This window comes from Myotis daubentonii, chromosome 10 (assembly GCF_963259705.1).
Source record: "Myotis daubentonii chromosome 10, mMyoDau2.1, whole genome shotgun sequence".
NCBI lineage: Eukaryota > Metazoa > Chordata > Mammalia > Chiroptera > Vespertilionidae > Myotis > Myotis daubentonii.
Window position 1 is genome coordinate 23,791,226 of NC_081849.1, and position 20,806 is coordinate 23,812,031.

At 41.2% G+C, this 20,806-nt stretch overlaps 1 protein-coding gene across 1 annotated transcript; it reads left to right on the forward strand.

The window, feature by feature from the left end:
- The first annotated feature begins 1,179 nt into the window (after window positions 1-1,179).
- Window positions 1,180-9,294, forward strand: SSMEM1 (serine rich single-pass membrane protein 1). Its single transcript, XM_059656108.1, has 3 exons — window positions 1,180-1,362; window positions 6,749-6,803; window positions 8,743-9,294. Exons 1-3 carry the CDS (start codon window positions 1,180-1,182, stop codon window positions 9,231-9,233), a joined length of 729 nt encoding a protein of 242 aa, XP_059512091.1. The 3' UTR covers window positions 9,234-9,294.
- Window positions 9,295-20,806: the final 11,512 nt, after the last annotated feature.

The following is a 20,806-nucleotide window of genomic DNA, read 5'->3' on the forward strand; positions in this document are numbered from 1 at the left end:
TTTTTTTCAGTTTTGGAGGTTGAAAGTCTAAGATCAAGATTCCAGCAGAATTGGTTTCTCCTAGGGCTTGTCTCCTTTGGTTTACAGCTGGACACCTTCTCTCTGGCCTTTTTTTTTTTTTTTTTCCTGTGCTTGAACAGCCTTACTGTCTCTTCCTCTTTTAATAAGGTCACCGGTCATATCGGATTAGAGCCCCACCCTTATGACCTCATTTAAACTTAATCACCTGTTTAAAAGCACCGTCTCTATAGACAAATTGAAGATTAAAGCTTCAACATATGAATTTGGGGGAACACAGTTCAGTCTATTATGCATTAGAATGTGTATGTTAATTTACAATCATGAGAGACTGAATGAAATGAGTACTTCAGAGACTAAGATTTAAAGACATTAAAATACTGCATGTAAAGAAAATATAGTACAGCCCTGGCCATTGTGGCTTATTGGCTGAGCGTTGTCCCATGCACCAAGAGATGGCCAGTTTGATTCTGGGTCAGGGCACATGCCTGGGTTTGGGGCTCCATCCCTAGTAGGGGGTGTGCAGGAGGCTCTCTCTCTCCCTCTCCTTTCCTCTCTCTCTCTAAATTCAATTTTAAAAAGAAAATACTATATTGACCATTGAACAAAATGGGGGTTAGGGGCACCAATCTCCTCACAGTAGAAAATCCAAGTATAACTTTTGACTCCCCTAAAACGTAACTACTCTCAGTATTTGCAGGGGTTTGGGTCCCAAACCGAAATCCAAGAATGCTCAAATCCCCTATAGAAAATGGCATAGATCAGTGCATACAGTCAGCTTTCTGCATCCTTGGGCTCCCAAATGCAGATCAAAACATTACAGGTATTTATTGAAAAAAAAAAATCCTATTAAGTGGACCCATGTGATTCAAACCAATGTTGCTTAAGGGTCTATTATATATACAAATTTCAGGGATGGGGGACATAAGGCAGAACACACTATATTAAGTTATAAGGAAAGATCATCAACTTTCATAAAAGTAATTTAAGTAAATCTCCAAAAATTTAGGACTCTAAGAAGGGTTTGTCAGTTCCTGTCACAGTTGCTGAAGTGTATGTCATAATAGGTTGTCAAGGAAGTTGTCATATATGTGGAGCGAAGTACTTCCCAGTGGCTGTCATCCCTTTGAGCATGTTTTACTTCTGAAGCCAGAAGCCCTCATGGGAGAACTTCTTTCCTTATTTTGGGCAGTGGATCCTCCCCCCAGACCTCTAACTTTTAGCATTCCAAGTCAGGATCATGAGTGCTGGCAGGATGACTCCTGCGGGGCAGTAGGGACCTTACTCTTGTGGTATTTTGTCATTATATTGGTCTTGATGTTCTTCTCTCGAGCTCCTTTCTGGGTAGGATATTCTTTTCATTTTAAATAATATCTTTACTGTACACTAGGTGTTTTTTTTTTCATTAAAATAAAATTCACTTTACTTTGATGAAACAACTTTTTTAAAGTTTGTTTTCTCGTTTTAAAAACAATACAATCTTATTGTAGAGCAGTGGTTCTCAACCTTCCTAATGCCGCGACCCTTTAATACAGTTCCTCATGTTGTGGTGACCCTCAATTTCAATGTTACAAATTGAATATAATTAAAGCATAGTGATTAATCACAAAAACAATATGAAATTATATATGTGTTTTCCGATGGTCTTAGGCGACCCCTGTGAAAGGGTCGTTCGACCCTCAAAGGGGTCACGACCCACAGGTTGAGAACCACTGTTCTAGAGAATCCAAGAATATAGAAAAGGATGAAGAAAATTTAAACTACTGTAATCCTATTTCTTAGAGATAACCACTGTTAACATTTTGTAGTATGTTCTAGTTTTTCTTTTTCTCTATAACAATATATATTTCTCCATTTCTCTATCTTTGATCTTACATGGTTAGCATTTATGTTATAGTGTATATTTTCATATCCTGCTTTTTAACTTGATATTGTAACACTTCTCAAAATTATATTCACACAGCAGAATTCTTAGTGACTGCATACTTTTGTTTTGTCTGTGGTTGCACCATAACAAATCTGCAATTTTGAGATATTGAGGTGGTTTGTACTTTGTTAATATGCTGTGTAATGCTGGGATTAATTCCCTACTGGTTAATGACCTTGAAATTCCTTGTGTAGCCAGGTAATTTTAATTACAAATAAAAAAGTCGTTTTATTTATTGGATATGTGTTGTAATATTTTGGGGATTTTAGAATGGGGCAACATACTCTCAGAATAGAATAAGCTACAGAACTAAATGAAACTAAACAGAACTAAAGTCGCTACTCTAGACCACCTCCTAGCAGAAAAAAATACCATCCTCTTAGGAATGAGGTAGCTCAGTTTATCAGGACTGTTATGTTCCAATATATAATGACTGTGACCAAGCTCTTGTAAGTTGCTGATGTGGGATCCTTGCTGGCCATTAATACCAGGTTGACGATTAATCAAACCACCGTCATTTAGCATTGCAGCCAGAACCCTGGGCTGTCGGTGGTCAGCTAGACTGAGTGCTATATCAGCTCTAGATGGAGAGGAGGAGGTTTGTTATGTCTATGCCAGCTGGATTCCATTATAATAATCAAAGACTCTTTCCCTCGTCATATCTTCCCCCTTAAGAAGTTTTTTTTAAAAAATATATTTTATTGATTTTTTACAGAGAGGAAGGGAGAGGGATAGAGAGAAACATTGATGAGAGAGAAACATCGACCAGCCGCCTCCTGCACACCCCCTACTGGGGATGTGCCCGCAACCCAGGTACATGCCCTTGACCGGAATCAAACCTGGGACCTTTCAGTCCGCAGGCAGACGCTCTATCCACTGAGCCAAACCGGTTTGGCTTAAGAAGTTTCATCTAAAGTTTAAATGCTTCATAAGGTAGATACTTTGCCAAAAGGAGATTTAGAAGCGATAGCTTATACATATCTTAGACTCCCTAGCTAAGTCTATTGAGTTTGTCTGGTCTGGCAAGAAAAGCTACTTTAGAAAATTAACAAAAAATTGAAATTGATTCCTGGCAATTTCATCATGAAGACCACTTAAGAGACCTAAGCTGTGTTCTCCCTTGCTTCTGTCATAGTCATAGTGACCCAAGCTTCTAGGACCTCAAGATTGCATAGGGCAGTGGTCAGCAAACTCATTAGTCAACAGAGCCAAATATCAACAGGACAACGATTGAAATTTCTTTTGAGAGCCAAATTTTTTCAACTTAAACTATGTAGGTAGGTACATTGTTATTAACTTAATTAGGGTACTCCTAAGCTGGCCTTTGCTAAAAAAGTCCTCAATCTGAATGAGGTACGTTCGCTGAGGTCGACCCCTTCCAACTCTCCCATCCACACTCGTCTTGTATACTTGTTTCGTCTATCTCCTTTCCGAAAACCGATTTCTGCGCATGGGCCACGAAGTTTCAATCGCACTGTACGTGGGTGCCTGCAGGTGGTATTTTGTGGAAGAGCCACACTCAAGGGGCCAAAGAGCCACACTCAAGGGGCCGCATGTGGCTCGCGAGCGACGGTTTGCCGACCACTGGTTTAGGGTCCAGTCTCCTGTTTGTAAGCAAGTTAGATATCAGTTATCTATCCTTTTTAAAATTGATAAGGCCCAAAGAAATTAAGTGACTTGTCCAATCTCACACAAACTTGGGAGCAGTAAACCCAAGTTTCCTGCCATATCATTTGTTTGCTTCAAAGCATAGTTGAAATGTTGAATTAATTTATTCAGTGCTAATTAAAACCTTAATTATCTTAGAAGTTTCATCTTTTATTTTGTTCAGCTGAACTGCTTCTTCTAAAGGGTCCCAGATTTGCAATCTGAGAATCATATAAGGACTAGTCAAGGAGGACGGAATTTTTCCTTCCCTTTGAACTTCATTTTCTCTGCTAAACTATAAGCCTTTATTTACAAACCTTGAAGTAATGGTAAAAGTGTGATGGAAGTGTGGTGGTAATTATCCTCAAACATGAAGCACACTGATTTCCTCTGGATTTGCCACTTTTTAAGAAATTATTTTTATTTGGGGGGGGGGGCAGAGGGAGAGAGAGAGAGAGAAAGAAAATATGAGAAACACTGTTTGGTTGCCTACTATACATGCCCTGACTGGGGATCAAACCCAGTATGTGCCTTGACCGGGAAACCAACTGAGCCACACTGGCAAGGGCTGGATTTGCCACTTTTGAAGATGCATTTACCTTTTGCTTTCAGAGACTATATATGCTGCGTTTAGCTTATATATTTGTTTAGTGTTTGTTTGGACAGCTGATCAATGATTCTCATCATTGATGTTTCTATCTCTTCCTCTCCCTTCCTCTCTGAAATAAATAAAAATATATTTTAAAGAAGAGAAAGGAATGGGCCAAAGATCTTAGATTGCAATTATGAATACCCAAGTATGGCACTTTTCAACCCAAAGAATGTTTGATTTTACATAAATTCATTTTTTCTGTATTTAGACAATTTGAAAAATTAGAGGGGAAAAATTACTTTACCACTCAAAGTTAGCCGTTGCTAACACTCCTGGAATCCTTTAAAATCTTTTTTCTTTTCATATTTTTAGCTAACTTGTGATCATACTGTATATACAACTTTGCATCTTGATTTTTAACTTAATATTATAACATTTATTTCTTCATATTATAACATACTTTTACCATAATCATCTCCACAACTATATATTATATGATCGTATAATTATACTGCATTTAATTAACCATGTCTATTTTTGAATTTTGCATTTTATATTATCTGAATTACGCTGTGATGAATATTTCTGTACATAAAACCTTTTCTCTTTGGGGGGTTATTTCCTGGTGAAAAGTTCCCAGAAGAATTATGTGTCAAAAGTGTTATGAGTATTCCTAAAATTTTTGATATATTCTGAAGGAGGAGGAGCTTTATATTTGTACCAGTAGCCCTGACCACGAATCCTTGCGCCAGTAGGTGCTGCCACCCTCCTGTAGCTCCCCCTCCCCCCCCTCCCCTCTCTCCCCTCATCCCCATAGTTTGCTGCCCTGCCCCCTCCTCTAGCTCTCCTGCAGCTCGCTTGTACCTCATACCTCGCTGGCCCACCCTCCTGCTGATCTGTGATCTGGTCGTGATGCACTTGGTCATTATGCCTCAGAGTGGAAAAATTACTTTACCACTCAAAGTTAGCCATTGCTAACACTCCTGGAATCCTTTAAAATCTTTTTTCTTTTCATATTTTTAGCTAACTTGTGATCATACTGTATATACAACTTTGCATCTTGATTTTTAACTTAATATTATAACATTTGTTTAGTATATTCCTCTCATTATATAGGATTATTTGACAAAACCATCTTCAGCATGAAAAATTGGGAGACTGATGTGATAAATGGGACAAATACATTTATGGAGTATTAGGCAGAATATTTGAAATTGGAACTATTCAGAGAAATCTATTTATTCTGGTTGCCATATTCACAGATAATATATGTTTTGGTTGCATTTTGAAGGAAAGTTTCTGAAGGATTTAGGAGATACTAAGTCTATGAATTGAGGTAAAGATCTGAAAGAATTATTGATAATGTGACTTGATAAAATGCCCTTTAAAAAGTAATTTATAGTCCTAGCTGGTTTTGCTCAGTGTTAGAGCATCAGCTTTCGGACTTAAGGGCCTCAGGTTTGATTCCCAGTCAAGGGCACGTCAATGTGTCTCTCTCACATGGATGTTTCTCTCCCCCTCCCCCCCCCCCCCCGCCCTCCTTTCTCTCCCTCCCACTCTATCTAAAAAATCAATGGAAAAAATATCCTCGAGTGAGGCTTAAAAAAAATTTTTTAAGCAATTTAAAACACTAATAGTACTATCAAATCTCTTTTTATTTTTATTTATTTATTTATTTTAAATATATTTTATTGATTTTTTACAGAGAGGAAGGGAGAGAGATAGAGAGTTAGAAACATCGATGAGAGAGAAACATCAATCAGCTGCCTCCTGCACATCCCCCACTGGGGATATGCCCGCAACCCAGGTACATGCCCTTGACCGGAATCGAACCTGGGACCTTTCAGTCCGCAGGCCGACGCTCTATCCACTGAGCCACACCGGTTTCGGCATCAAATCTCTTTTTAAATGATATTTCTCTATAATATGAATACAGAAAAACTTTATAACCTATAGCCCCTTATCATTATTATTTTCCCTCAAGTCTTTGTTCCTTTTGCTTGGTTCAAACATTTTCGTAGATTCTGCTATCAAAGTATGGTCTTCCTAATGGGCAGCAGAAGTGAAACTGAAAGGCAACCAACTGTGATGACTGTTGTGTGTGCCATTGAGTGACTCCAACTCCTGGTGACACTATGAATGAGTGGTGTCCACAGTGTCCTGTCCTCAGCAACCCTGCTCCACTGCTGTAGACTCATGCCTATGGCTTCTTTGGGGAAGTCGATTCATCTCGTATTTGGCCCTTCTAGTGAAGAATCCGTTTTCTCTGCTTTCTTATGATGTGCCCAAAATAGGAAAGCTTCACTTTTGTTATTTTTGCCTCCAGAAATGTTTCAGGTTAAACTTGCTCTAGGACCCACTTGTTCATCTTTCTGGTGGTTCAGGGTGTCCATAGAGTTTTCCTTCCGCACCACATTCCAGATGAGTCCATTTCCCCCCCATCAGCCTTCTTTACCGTGAAACTTTTGCATCTGTACATATTAGTTGGGACTTATGGGGGTGTGAATGATCTGAGGGTGTGTATGATATAAGGTCACCATCACTAATCTATATTTCTGAAACAGATGTCTGAGAAGAAAAAGGATGAAGATAGTGGGTCAAGCACTTCAGTAAGCAAAGGTGAGAGTTGGTGCATATTTAGTATTGGACTTTGATGAGAGAACTATGTTGCGAGTGTGGAAAGCAGGCAACAGAGGTGAACAGCCAAGCGTGTTATAGGGCCTCCCCAAGACCTGTGGCAGCTTATTGGACAAGCTCCTTGCTTTAGTGCAGGATAATCTAGCTGCTGTAATTTAGTAGGGGCTATGAATTACTGGTAGGTAAAACTCAAGTTCTTTTCATTCCTCAGCATTCTCCCTTCACACAGCTTCCTTTTTACATACACTTACGGTTAGTGTTACTACAGGATTATGAGCTGTAAATAATATCTTTTTTCAATAACCCATAAGCAGTTATGTGCTGGAAAATGTTTAACAAACGACTCTCCAAAGATGTGTGTATACATTTTAAAAAAAATTAAATATAAAGGATGTGTATAACGTAATTTACAAACAATCTATATAATAAAAACCCAGCGACCATTAGGGTGGAACGACCGGATGGCCAGAATGACTGGTCGCTATTACACACACTGACCACCAAGGGACACTCAATGCAGGAGCTGCCCCCTGGTGGTCAGTGTGCTCCCACAGGGGGAGCACTACTCAGCCAGAAGTTAGGCTCATGGCTGGCGAGCACAACTGCAGTGGCGGGAGCCTCTCCTGCCTCCATGGCAGGGCTAAGGAGCAGTGAGCCAAGTGGTAAGGAGCAAGCAGGAGGGCGGTTAGGAGCGAGGGGTCTCAGATTGCAAGAGAGGGAGCAGGCTGGGCTGAGGGCACCCCTCCCCCCCCCTCCCCCCCCCCCCCCACACACATGAATTTCATGCATCGGGCCTCTAGTAAAATATATAATACTCTTTATGGTAAATTCCATAGAGACCATTGATTCTCACAAAATACTTTCCTTGATTTTTACCAGACTCTTGCATCCTTAGCCAACTTATGTCTGCAATTGATCAACAAGTGTAGTTCCATTATGAATGTTACTTTCCCTAAAGAGTAATATGAAAGAAACAAGATGTATCTTGGAACTTAACTTGGTTGTCAATGATGTGAGTGACTTCTTGGCAAATTGGATAATAGCTTTACAATATTCTGGAAGAATATTTCCTTATTTTTTGGAGGTGCTATTCTCAATGTAGTGGCTATAGGCATGATACTTTTAAATGTAAATCTAGGTTAGTACCATCTTCTCCATCACTTTAAACCTAGACAGTCAACAAAACCATAAAACAATGCCTGACTTTTGGCTCTTGTTGATTTTTATCCTTCCCAAACTGATTTCAAGTCACTAATATGTCACTGAACATGGAGCTGGGAAGGAGATGCACAGTAGCACATCATTATGTGGTATTTCCAACACCCAACAACAGACAAATAGCTTCAAGAGCATACATCATAATAAAATGTAATAAAATAATTAGGAAGTGATGTTTTGAGCATTATGTTTATTTGTAATAAATTGATGTAATGGTAAATGTTGATAGTTTAATTTTTTACTAATGTCTGTGTTTAACAACTATCTCACAAAATTTCTGAAAGCTTAACTAAGTTATTGACCAGCCAATTCCAGTACACCACTGTATAAAGAAAAGATTCTTTTTAGTTTCCTGCTATCCAAATCACATTCATATAAACACGTGAATCTTTAAGACTTCAAAGGAGAAAAGGGTCCTTCTCTGGAAAAGTTTAGAGATTTTCCCCTTGATCTTATATCAGGGCTCATGAAACTTCAAAAGTCATATGTCAAGCATCTATTTGACCTTCCGATATTTGGAAGACCTGGTATGGTACTGGAAAATGCCGTCAGCTGCCAACACTTGCAAGTAAGTGGAGAAAAGTGGTGGCTTGGCAAATGGCAACTAAGAGTGAGCCCACACATGTTATAAGCTCTTAGGTAATGTGAAGGTATGGTAACCAACAATGTGCCTAACCCGTTGATTTGTTTCATTGATTGTTAGCAAGCAAAGATACTTCCCGTAAGTGGCAAAACAAAGATGGTGCCTGGGACTCTCCACAAAAGATGAAAAAACCAAAGCAGATCCAGCTTACTCCTATAACTGACTCAGAAGTGGCTTTGGTAAATGCCTATCTTAAACGAAGACGATCTATGCACCATTCTCAGTTCAGCCAGGTGAATCAGACCCAGCATGACAGTGATACTACTGAGTATGACAGTGAAGAATCTGACTCCGGAGCCTCCTCGTGGAAGGAGAGTGAAAATGAACACCCATCATCAGCCGGTATTAAAAGAAAAACAGTTCAGAGGCAAAAGAGTGTGGGTAGCTACCAAATCAGGGAAAGGCCCTGCCTCCACTGCAAAGCCATGAGAACCAATGAATGGTTGACACGCCATTTCCTTCAAAACACAACAGCAACAGCCCCAAAGAAGGGAGATGTTCAAGAGGAAAATTCTGTACCTGAGATTAACACAAAATTCAGTAAATTTTGAATTTTATCGAGTCTTTACCTTATTTGAAGCTAAATGAAAGAGATAAAACATGAAAAATCACCAGAGCTGTAGGTGAGGAGGCTTTTTATAATAAAGTCTCTCTATTAACAACAAAACCCTAGCCGGTTTGGCTCAGTGGATAGAGCATCAGCCTGCAGACCAAAGGGTGTCGGGTTCAATTCCTGTCAAGGGCATGTACTTCGGTTGCAGGCTTCTCCCCGGTTGCAGGCTCCTCCCCGGTTGCAGGCTCCTCCCCAGCACCGGCCCTGGTTGGCTCATGCAGGAGGCAACCAATCTCAATCCATGTGTTTCTCTCACATCAATATTTCTGTCTGTCTTTCCCTCTCTCTTCCACCTCTAAAAATTCAATGGAAAAAGATCCTTGGGTGAGGATTAAAAAAAAAAAAATTAAAACAACAGCAACAACAAAAATACTTGGAACCCAAGAGATAAAATTTCAAATAATTATTTATCCAAAAACAGGCCAATGAATTTGTTCATGGCACCATTGGAGAATCAGAGATCTGCATCCACTATCTTTTTTTTATTCAAAAGAGCACAAGACAGATATTTTATCCCTTGAGTAAATGTATTTTGTTTAAGGAAGCTCTTTAAAAATATATTTATGTTCAGAACCATTTACAATTATTCATATGTTTTGATGATCTGACTGACAATGAGTTAAGTGAAGTTGGTTAGAATAGAATTGGCCCATATTCTCCAGGTCCATATTTTCAGGTGACTAACTCTATCTGGGCTGTATTGCTGCACATGCGTCAGCTGGAGGCTGGTGAGGAGGAGGAGCTCAAGAGCCTGGAATAAGATCTCTGATTCTTGGAGTAGACCAAGGAGGGAAGATAGTCCTAGAAGGGCAGCTGGCCCATGGGCTGTCCATTGTTATTGTCCAAAGGGCATGGCAAATGTTAAAAAAATATTTATTCTGACACTATGGTAAGGAAGACTTTATTCAACACTATTGTTACAGGGGTCAAATCTATTGCAATAGAGGAGAGAAATCAAGCTCAACTCCAAATACAGCAAGGACACACCATGATTTATAGCCAAGGAACAGGGTAAGGGGGTCAGTGAATAGAAATCATTAGGAGGAAACATCAAGGATAAGGGGTTTCTGCTAAACTAACCTAATAGAATTCTTGGTGAAGGCAGGCCAAGGACTTACACATCAAAGATGGAAGATGAGGAACTCGATCAGATGTCAAGGGTGATCAGAGCTCAAGGGTGGATGGGACACTCTCACTAAACCTACTTAGCAGTATTTTTGCTAAAACTGGCCTGGACAGGCCAAAGATAGGATAGACAACCGAGTTGAGATCTGGTCAACAAGAGGGCTCAGAAGAGCCTGACTTAAAGTTTGATCTTTGTCGAAAGTTAGCTGTAACCTAGACATAGTTGGGGCTGGGCTTTCCAGTTAAGTGGGGATCCCAGCAGTGGGCAACTCAGTAGGCCTAGGGGAGAGGGTGGCCATTCTGGCTATCACTCTCTAATGGCAGAACCCAGCTGGGATAGAAAATGAAACCCAGATTCCAGAGAAGAGGGCTGGCCAGGATTGATAAGCAGCAGAGACTCTGGTCACTAAGCTAAAGTTCAAAGAAGGGCTTTAGGTCTTAGGGGAGGACTTAAGTGCTACATATGATAAAGATTGAAACATAAGGACTGAGCCTTTTATGGGAGGGAAGATCACAGAGCTCTGACACAGGGCTCATGAGTCACTGATAACAGCAGCTTCCTTAACTGATTGCTGTACAACAGAGACCAGGAGGGCAATGTGGGAGCCTCAACCATCAGAACTAGAGTCCAATAGGCTATTAGAGTCCAGGACATGGGGGCTATTTCTGAGCTTATTTGAGGAGACTGTCTTATTCAGATTGCCTCACAGTTGAAACTGGTCTACCTTTTCCACGTAGATGTCCTTTACTTCTCCACACCCTCCTCCACTGTGTTCCCTCAGGCAAACTCACTAGGCCCTTTCTAATGCTCCAGTGCACATTGAAAAGTCCTCCATCTCAGCACCCTTAATATTTTGATGAATGTGTTTGTTAGTTATATATATATTACATATGTATATATATGTTGGCAAAAGTAGGTTTACAGTTTGTATGGAAAAATACATGCAGGTTATGATTATTACAGTAGTTTTATTCACTCTCTGTTTCATGTACTCAACTGTAAACTTACTTTTACCCACTTCTGTATATGCATATATGCATACCCTTAAAGGTAGAGTCCATGATTTGTCACCTTTGTATTTCTGTGACCCAGCACAGTGCCAGACATGACAGATAAATAATGCAGTTGAATAGATATACAAAGGGATGCACAAATTCAAAAAGGAGGAGCTGAGGAAAGCTAGGTGACAGAGAAAGCAGGGCAGAGGCCAACATCTAAAACTTAATAAATAAGTATGATATTTCTAACTTGATAAGATCAAGATCTTATTTTGTTTATCTAAAGAGCACCAACACAAAACACAAAAGACACGTAAAAATATAGTCGTAGTTTGCAGAGGCAGGATTTAGACCCAAGTATTCTGGCTTCAGAGTTTGAGCTCTTAATTACTATGATTTAACCATTATTCTCTGAAGATGGAAGATCCTGATTTTAAGGTAAGTTAATCACTGCCTCCTACACAGCCATAAGTGATGTCTAAGCAGATATAATCTTACCAGGAAAAGATGACTATTATCTAGATAACAGAGTAAGGGAACATGTCCCAAATGTCTTGCTTGTGGGTTTAAAATATAAACCAATGACACTCTTTTCTGAAGTCATTTATATCAAAGACTTATTTTTTATGGTCTTATCCATGGGGCTAGAACAGATCAGAGTTAGAGGGTAAAAGACAGCCACCTAGAGTAAGAAGGAATTAGGGTTGAGATAAACCAGGGCCTGTAAGTATGAGGGGATTAACTAGGGTAATCTGTGAGTACATTAAACTAAAAACAGGCCAAACAAAGCCAAGGAAAGAGATCCACTGGATCAAAGGACGAAGGCAGTGGTTCTCAACCTTCCTAATGCCTCGCCCTTTAATACAGTTCCTCATGTTGTGGTGACCCCCAACCATAAAATTATTTTCGTTGCTACTTCATAACTGTAATTTTGCTACTGTTATGAATCATAATGTAAATATCTGATATGCAGGGTGTATTTAGGCGACCCCTGTGAAAGGGTCGTTCGACCCCCAAAGGGGTCTCGACCCACAGGTTGAGAACCGCTGGACTAAGGCAAAGGCGTGGGATGAGGAGCGAAAGCATAGCTAGGCATGTTGGAATGGAATTAATGAGCAAGGTACAGAGCCATTGATGTGGGAGACAGTTCATGGAACCAGGGCTGCAAACTCTAGTCTTGGCTGGATATTGCTTGTATGCAGTCTGGTGTGGGCTATCAGGGTGGGGTCCCTGAGCTGCATAACTTCTCTTCAGTTCCCCCTTGGTAAATGGGATAAACGAGGCTGTCTGGTTGCGACCTGTTTGGGTGGCATGGAATCCCTGGGCTTGCCTCCTAGCTGTGGCCCTTCCATGCAGCTAACTGCAGAACTGACATCTGCGGCAATGTCCACTTACATCAAACACCATCATTCTTGTCAGGAATTGCCATGCAGGGAGCTATGTGATGCAGGGAAAAGTCCAACAGAGATGGATGTGGTGAAGAATGCGAATATACACATGGTAGGTGATTGGAGAGGTTTGGGGTAGCTGGAAACTATGGCACCGGACAGATAGGCTCAAGCTCTGAACCAGTATCTGCCCTTGAGGACTGGGTGGTGTGGATTTGGTGGCAGGAGAAATGAGCTAGTAGGTAAAATCTAAACAACAACAACAACAATAATACTGATAACACTAACATTTAGAGAGTGCTTGCCATAAGCCAAGCACCGAGGTAAGCATTTTGCAAAGATTATTTACCCTTCACAAGCCTGCAGAACACATCTTTTCCCAATTTTATGAATAAGGAAACTGAGGCTTAGGGAAATTAAATGATATACCCAAGGTCCTACAGCTGGTGAGTGTGGGGGAGCTGGGTCTTGTCTGACCACAAAGATTTTGTTTTTACCATGATGATAATACATTATCTGCGTTCTCAATGGAGAGCAATTAGATAAGAACTTGGGAGAGCTGTACCAAATACCAAACTGAATCCAAAGTGAACAGGGGCCTGTTAATGGAAAATGGAGCGGAGTCAGAAATCGAGCGGCCATGGGAGCAGTTTAGTAAAGCTGGAGAGGGCTCACACTGTTGAGTGGAGAGGCTGTACAACATAGGGTCTTTTGAGGGGGGAAAAAAAGGGAGGGGGAATAGAAAATTAGCTGGAAAGGTTGGTGAGGGTAAGAATGAACTTTGCACTGAGTATCTATACTAATAAAAGGGTAATATGCTAATTAGACTAGGAGGCCTTCCAGGAGACCTTCCGGATGTCCTTCCGGACAAAGCCATGGTGGCGGGGCCAAGGCAGAGGCGGTTAGGGGCGATCAGGCAGGCAGGCAGGCAGGCGAGCAGTTAGGAGCCAGCAGTCCTGCATTGCGAGAGGGTGCAGGCCAGACTGAGGGATGCCGCCCCCACCCCCTGTGCACGAATTCCATGCACTGGGCCACTAGTCAAGGTATAAGAGGCAGTGAGGTTGATGACCAAGGATTTGAGAGGAGAATGGGGAGAAGACAATATCCAGAAAACCAGGTAGCAACCACTGCTCTTCCCCACTGCCATCCCTTTCTCCCAGGAAGGAATACTATCTCCCAGCAGATGCTAGAGTAGTTTCCAAAACAGCCACCCATTAATAGGGTGTGAAATCAAATTTAGTGGGTCGTGACTAACATTTATTAGAAAGTAAGTAGAAAATAACAGAGTATTGCACATAATAAGGGTAAGTATTGTCTCTGCTCCAGTGTGTGTGTATTCAGTTGCAATTCGAAATGTGTTTCTTACTATGGCAAGAAAGGAAGCCCCACAAAGCCAGTGCTCAGAGTAGCTTTCTTTGCAGATTTTCGGTATTAACCAGCTCTTCCACTGAGTGAGTGAAGGCAGTTGTCACTGCATTTTTGATGGTTGTACGCTAGCTATTAGTAAAATCTTCATCCACACCAGCGGTTCTCAATCTGTGGGTCGCGACCCCTTTGGCGGTTGAACGACCCTTCCACAGGGGTTGCCTAAGACCATCCTGCATATCAGATATTTACATTATGGTTCATAACAGTAGCAATATTACAGTTATGAAGTAGCAACGAAAATAATTTTATGGTTGCATCACATGAGGAACTGTACTTAAAGGGCCAGAAGGTTGAGAACCACTGATCCGTACTATAGGATGGACCAACTGTTTAGATCAGTGAAAAGCCTGAACTGAATTCGACTACTTTAAAAGAATTTAAGGTTTATTATTTCTATATAGAGTAAGTGGAAGCAAGCTAACCAACTGTTGCCTGGTACACAGGGGTGGGCTTAGCCTTGGTGAATAGACAAGCATAATTTGTAATTGACATTTCAAAGAAGCCTTAGAAACAGGCCAGCCTTTGTTTAAATCATAATTACCCTGTTTGTATGTAAAAGGATACTTCTAAAGCTTTTCAAAACAACTGGTTCTTTTAAGTAGATAATTATTCCCCTTCCAATCTTGTTTACACTATTCAAAACTTTAGTGAACTCTTTTTTTTTTTTTTTTTTGCATAGATAGTACAAAGGTTAACTTCAGCCAGCCCTTCCTTAAATTATTACAAATTCCCAATTAGTGGATTCTAAATAGGGTCTCCCTGTAACAATATACTAGAGACTTGTATGATGTGTTCTTTATTGCTTTGAATAACATCTGACAAGTTTCCAAGTGCCAGGCCACCTGGGTATTCTCTCCGTCAGGAACATGTGGTCACAGAGGTACTTGAGAGAAGGGCACAAACATGTGGGGGCGGGAAGGAGATAAAGGGAGAAAATGCTTCTTTTTTTTTTTTTTTGGTACCTATCAGCAATATTAGATTATAGTCACTTTTCTGTTGTAAAAAGGAGTTGCACTTTTAATCTAAATTTAACAAAGGTACAGATGAAAATAGAAAACTGATTTTTTTCTTTAATGTCAACTGGAAGTTTTTGGAGGGCCCTAGAGAAGTTGGAAGATGCATTATGAAAAAAGATATACTTGTCCTTTTACGAATTACATTTCTCATTGCAAATATCCACTTAGTGCACCCAAGGAAATACATAATATGCTCTAAAAAAAAAAAAAAAACCACAAGAAACTAAAAAACAAAAATGTTATAATCCTGGGCCATACTGTTTTCTTGTCCTTACCTTTTCTTTTTAAATCTTCTGAGCTTGGCTTCTTTCACAGGCAGTTCCTCAAGCTGCCTTATTACAGGGGTCTGTTGTCCATAATTGTCTTTGTTTATTAGGGCCCTCTCTCACCATGAAGTTTCATGTGTTCAAAATCTTGATTTAGCAGTGAGAACATCAGGCAGGGAGCCAACCCTGCTACTAATTAGTGTAAATCAAAAGGGGGAAACGAGGAGATAAAAACCAGGCCCCAGTGGAAGGGTCCGCAGCCAGGGTTAGTGAGGCTGACTGGCAGGTCAGAGTTGAGTAAGAGACAAAGGGGCTTGGAGAAATGCCACTTAGGGCCAGGGTCTTTTTGTCTCTCTTCTCTGATTGTACCCCTTCAGCTGCAGAAAGGGTCTGTGGCAGCCTCCTTTGATTGTTTTCCTTCCATTCAAACAGACCCTCATTTTTGTTCCATTGTTCCACCTCCCTTAAAGACTTGGAATTAGGTCCTGATTGTTTAAGCCAACCACGGCAATGCAGTCCGTCAATGAGTGGTTCACGCATGGGTTCATGATCTAATTCTGGAAACGGTAGTTTGCTGGTGGGGGCATTCTCAGAAAAGTCTTTTTGGTCTTTAAAAAAAGACTTGCCCAGGGAAGAAATGGTCCCTTTTTGTTTGGTGGAGGATTTCAAGTCTGCACATGATGTCTGCAACCGTGACAGTTACACGTGTCCATAAAGGCATTACTCTGAATGTCAGAGTGAGACTGTGGTAAAGACTAAATCCTGAGCTGCTGAATTAGCAAACTCTGGAACCATCCTACTATTTGACTTATTAGGCAAGAAAATTCTCTTTATTGTTTAAGCGTTTTAAGTTGGCTTTTCTGTTACTTGCAGCCAATACAGAGTCTTAGTCATCTTCTTATCATCTATAATTTTTAAAACAGCTCCTTTAACCTGGGAAGCACTCCATAATACAGCAGATGTTAAATACTAAACAAAATGCATGTTTTTTTAAAAAAATATATTTTATTGATTTTTCACAGAGAGGAAGGGAGAGAGATAGAAAGAGTTAGAAACATCGATGAGAGAGAAACATTGATCAGCTGCCTCTTGCACATCCCCACTGGGGATGTGCCCGCAACCCAGGTACATGCCCTCGACCGGAATCGAACCCGGGACCTCTCAGTCCGCAGGCTGACGCTCTATCCACCGAGCCAAACCGGTTTTGGCCAAAATGCATGTTTTGATGGGGTCTGTGGCTATTCATTTATAAAGGTCTATGTAAATGTTGTGGACCTTTTCGGGGGTGACTGCTTTATTACTCTTCTTTCTGGGAGCCTCTTCTACCCCAAGTCTCATGAATGCTGGTACAGTGTGATCCTGCCAGTTCCCACCCCACCTTCACCTGGTCCAGGCACTGATTTCAGTAATACCTTCTTCTTTCTTTTGTTAATTCTCACCCGAGGGTATTTTTTCCATTGATTTTTAGAGACATTGGAAGGAAGGGAAGGAGGGGGAGACAGAGAAACATGCCTGTGAGACAGACACATTGATTGGTTGCCTCCCACACGTGCCCCAATGCGGGGTGATGGGGGCCCTGTGGGTGGAACCTGCAATTCAGGTATGAACATGCCCTTGATGGGGAATCAGACTTGAGATACTTTTCCCTGATTCCAGTTACTTCCTGAGGCCCAATTGTTTACCCACTCATGGGTGTCATGGCATTTCACTAGCAGCTTCTTATAATAAATTTCCCTTTGAGATTATGCTAGCTCAAGTGGGTTTCTATTACTAGAAACCAAAAGAATCCTTAAAACAGTGGTGTGTTGGTAAATGTTTAACAATTGCCTCCGATTGTTAAAAGCCCTTGTTTTGATGCACTTGCTGATTTATCAGTGATATAAATACTCCCACTATTGCGTATTTCAAGCTACCAAAGTGACATCACTGAACGTGGAGTTGGGAAGAGATGAGCACATTGGCTCTGGCAAACTGGTCTGAGCCAGCTCCAGCTCACACTGCCTAGGAATACAACATAAAGCATGCTTTTCAGAAAACTCACATGATATAGAGGAGATTCAGGGCTATATACTGATGGCCGGTAAGCTGGGAATTCTGGCATTAAAATATTTTAATTAATTTCAAATGTGCAGAGTCTTGGGGCTCAGGGAGTAGAGAAAGTAGGATTAAGTTTTTAAATAATACTGAAAAAATATTTTTTCAGTATAATAATGATTCAGGTATATTGGGATGAGGTGGGAGGTAGGGGCCTTGGATTGAGTAAAGAGGATGGGAGTGCAACTGGGAAGGTGTTAGGAAGGTGACCTGTGTGAGGGCAGGGTCCAGACCTTGACAAAAGGGAAATATTACCTTGTACCAGTCAGGAGGGGCATTCTGAGGGGTGAGAAGCCACGGCTACCTGGTACCCCAGGTTACCATACCAACAAAGGGCTAAATTTGGTCATTTGGCCATATCCTGTAAAATCTCCTGATCTGCTTTGTTTTTGTCTGAAGTTCCTTTAAAGAGTGACAAGCCACCTGGCCAGCATGGCTCAGTGGTTGAGCCTCAACCTATGAGCCAGGAGGTCACAGTTTTATTCCTGGTCAGGGCACATACCCGGGCTGCGGGCTTGATCCCCAGTGTGGGGTATGCAGGAGGCAGCCGATCAATGGTTCTCTCTCATCATTGATGTTTCTTTCTCTCTCTCCCTCTCCCTTCCTCTCTGAAATCAATTAAAAATATATATATTTTTTTAAAAGAGAGAAAAGCCTTTTACTGCACAATTAAAGATAAGATGAGAAGTCATTAAATGCATATGTAGGGTTGGAGTAATTCTATTGCTGTGAATGAGGTCAAATAATCAGTAAGAGTAAGTCCTGCATCAGATTCCTACCTCCTTTGATGAGGGGACGTTGGGAGAGGTAGAGAAAGATAGTATTGAGACTTGAAGAAACCCATTCCAGTCTAGCCACTTTCCCACTCTTGATTCCTCTGCCTGTAGGCCAGTCACCAAATCTTTAAATGTTGAACTCTTCAAATGTTGAACCTCTCCGCAATGTTAAGACTAATCTCAAAGGTCACCCCTCTAACATTTTCTGTGGCTCTCCCAGGAAAGCTGGGTTCCCACAGTTAAGACCCCTGTTGTAGACCTGCTCATAGCTTACTCTAATGAAACCCAGTCTTTCAAATGTTTGATGTTCAAATATAACTGGAATTTTTGGACACTATGCACTGATACTCCTAAATTCCCAGAACTTGAATTTTTGTACGTAAGCTCACGAATGAACTTTTCAAACAACTGCATTGTTTAGTTTTATTGGCATCAATATCTTCGTGCATCAGTGTTTGCATATCTAGTAGAATATTTAGTCTTTGACATTTACACATGGAAAATGAATGTGTTGGTGTTAGCGATAAGAAGAGTAGATTTTAATAAATTTAGTGCAGTTGAAACAAAGCTGGAAATCATTAGACAAGCTGGAAGGGGTGCATTTTAGTATCAATCATATATTTGGACTTAAGCCTGTTGACTCTGTTCATGTGTGGGGGAAAAAAGATCAAAATTAAAAAACACATAAGCTGTTGAGAAATATATTCCTGAAGAATATATCCGAAAGGTGATGTGAATGAATTCCTTACATAAATATTAATACCAGATGAAACAAGATTGAAAGAGAAAACAAGGAAACCATAAAAGTGCTAGAAAAAAGTGCCAGCAAACAGTTTTCTAATCTCAAAGCAGGGAAGAGTTTTCCAAGCAAAATACAAATAAATCCAGAAGACTTAAAGACTGATACTTGAACTGCTTAAAAATATTGAAACTGAGAAAGAGAGAGATGAGAAGGGGAGACAGAGAAAGAGAGAATCAGTAAAGTAAAAAGACAAAAACTAGGAAAAAATTTGGAACACGAAATTAGGACAACGCTTAATATTCGTAACATATAAGGAGTTTTAAAATAAGATAGGACAGCGGTTCTCAACCTGCGGGTCACGACCCCTTCGGGGGTTGAACAACCCTTTCACGGGGTCACCTAAGACCATCGGAAAACACATATATAATTACATATTGTTTTTGTGATTAATCACTATGCTTTAGTTATGTTCAATCTGTAACAATGAAAATACATCCTGCATATCAGATATTTACATTACGATGCATAACAGTAGCAAAATTACAGTTATGAAGTATCAATGAAAATAATTTTATGGTTGGGGGCCACCATAACATGAGGAACTATATTAAAAGGTCGCGGCATTAGGAAGGTTGAGAACCACTGAGATAGGAGATTAAAAATGGTGGCAGAGTAAGTAGATGCTGCATGGACATGTTCCCAGGACCAAACTGGAATTGCAACTAAAATACAGAAATATTCCCTGAATAATCAACTGAAGACTCGCTGGAGAGAACCCTGATGACCCAGGACGGGAAGTGGAGACCACATAGAGACTGTAGGAGGGGCGGGGCGAGAAAGGGCTGGCTGGTCTCCCAAAGACAGCAGCTTAAGTTCCAGAGAGAGAACTCAGCTGTGGGGGATTGTCACTAAAGACTCTGGGGTCTCATCTGCAAGCTGGGCCCCCCGGCAGAGCACCAAAACTGAGAAGGGTGCCCATATAACATCTGGCTGTGAAAAGTAGCCGGGGTTGCTATCTGCCAGGGAGAAATGGCTGGAAATGCAGGCACCCTTTTAAAGGGCCAACACACAAAATTCCCTGTGCAGACACTCACCTGTGCTCCAGCAGGGGGAGGGCAGAGTGGACAGGAGCTGTGTGAGCAGAAGTCATGGTTGGGATAGAGCTCAGAAGGCAGACACCCGTTTCCTGTGCTGAGTCATTCCCTCACGCTGCACAGGTCATCTTTCTCATGCAGACATTTGCTATTCAGGTGGTTTTGCCTGGGGCAGTGGTCGGCAAACTGCTGCTCGGCAAACTGCGGCTCGCGAGCCACATGTGGCTCTTTGGCCCCTTGAGTGTGGCTCTTCCACAAAATACCGACTTCTGCACATGGGCCACGAAGTTTCAATCACACTGTACGTGTGCGCCCACACGTGGTATTTTGTGGAAGAGCCACACTCAAGAGGCCAAAGAGCCGCATGTGGCTCGCGAGCCGCGGTTTGCCAACCACGGCCCTGGGGGGAAGACAATTGACCTACCCTACTGGAGAACACATTGCCCCATGGTGTGGAGTTTCTGAGGCCCATTCAGAAATTGAGAATAATAGCCTCCAAGCAGCTGGAAAAACCTCGCCACACCTGTGGACTATTGCATGTGGGCTATTCAAGACTGAATCCAGGCAGAGGTGGTTTCTGGAG

What these genes read in the sequence shown, in the direction of transcription:
- SSMEM1 (XM_059656108.1), top strand. Translation starts at nt 1,180, where the DNA reads ATGGGAGAACTTCTTTCCTTATTTTGGGCAGTGGATCCTCCCCCCAGA. An exon ending in TCTCTCGAGCTCCTTTCTGG is followed by an intron (nt 1,363 to 6,748) that starts GTAGGATATTCT and finishes TTTCTGAAACAG; the next exon opens with ATGTCTGAGAAGAAAAAGGA. An exon ending in AAGCACTTCAGTAAGCAAAG is followed by an intron (nt 6,804 to 8,742) that starts GTGAGAGTTGGT and finishes ATTGATTGTTAG; the next exon opens with CAAGCAAAGATACTTCCCGT.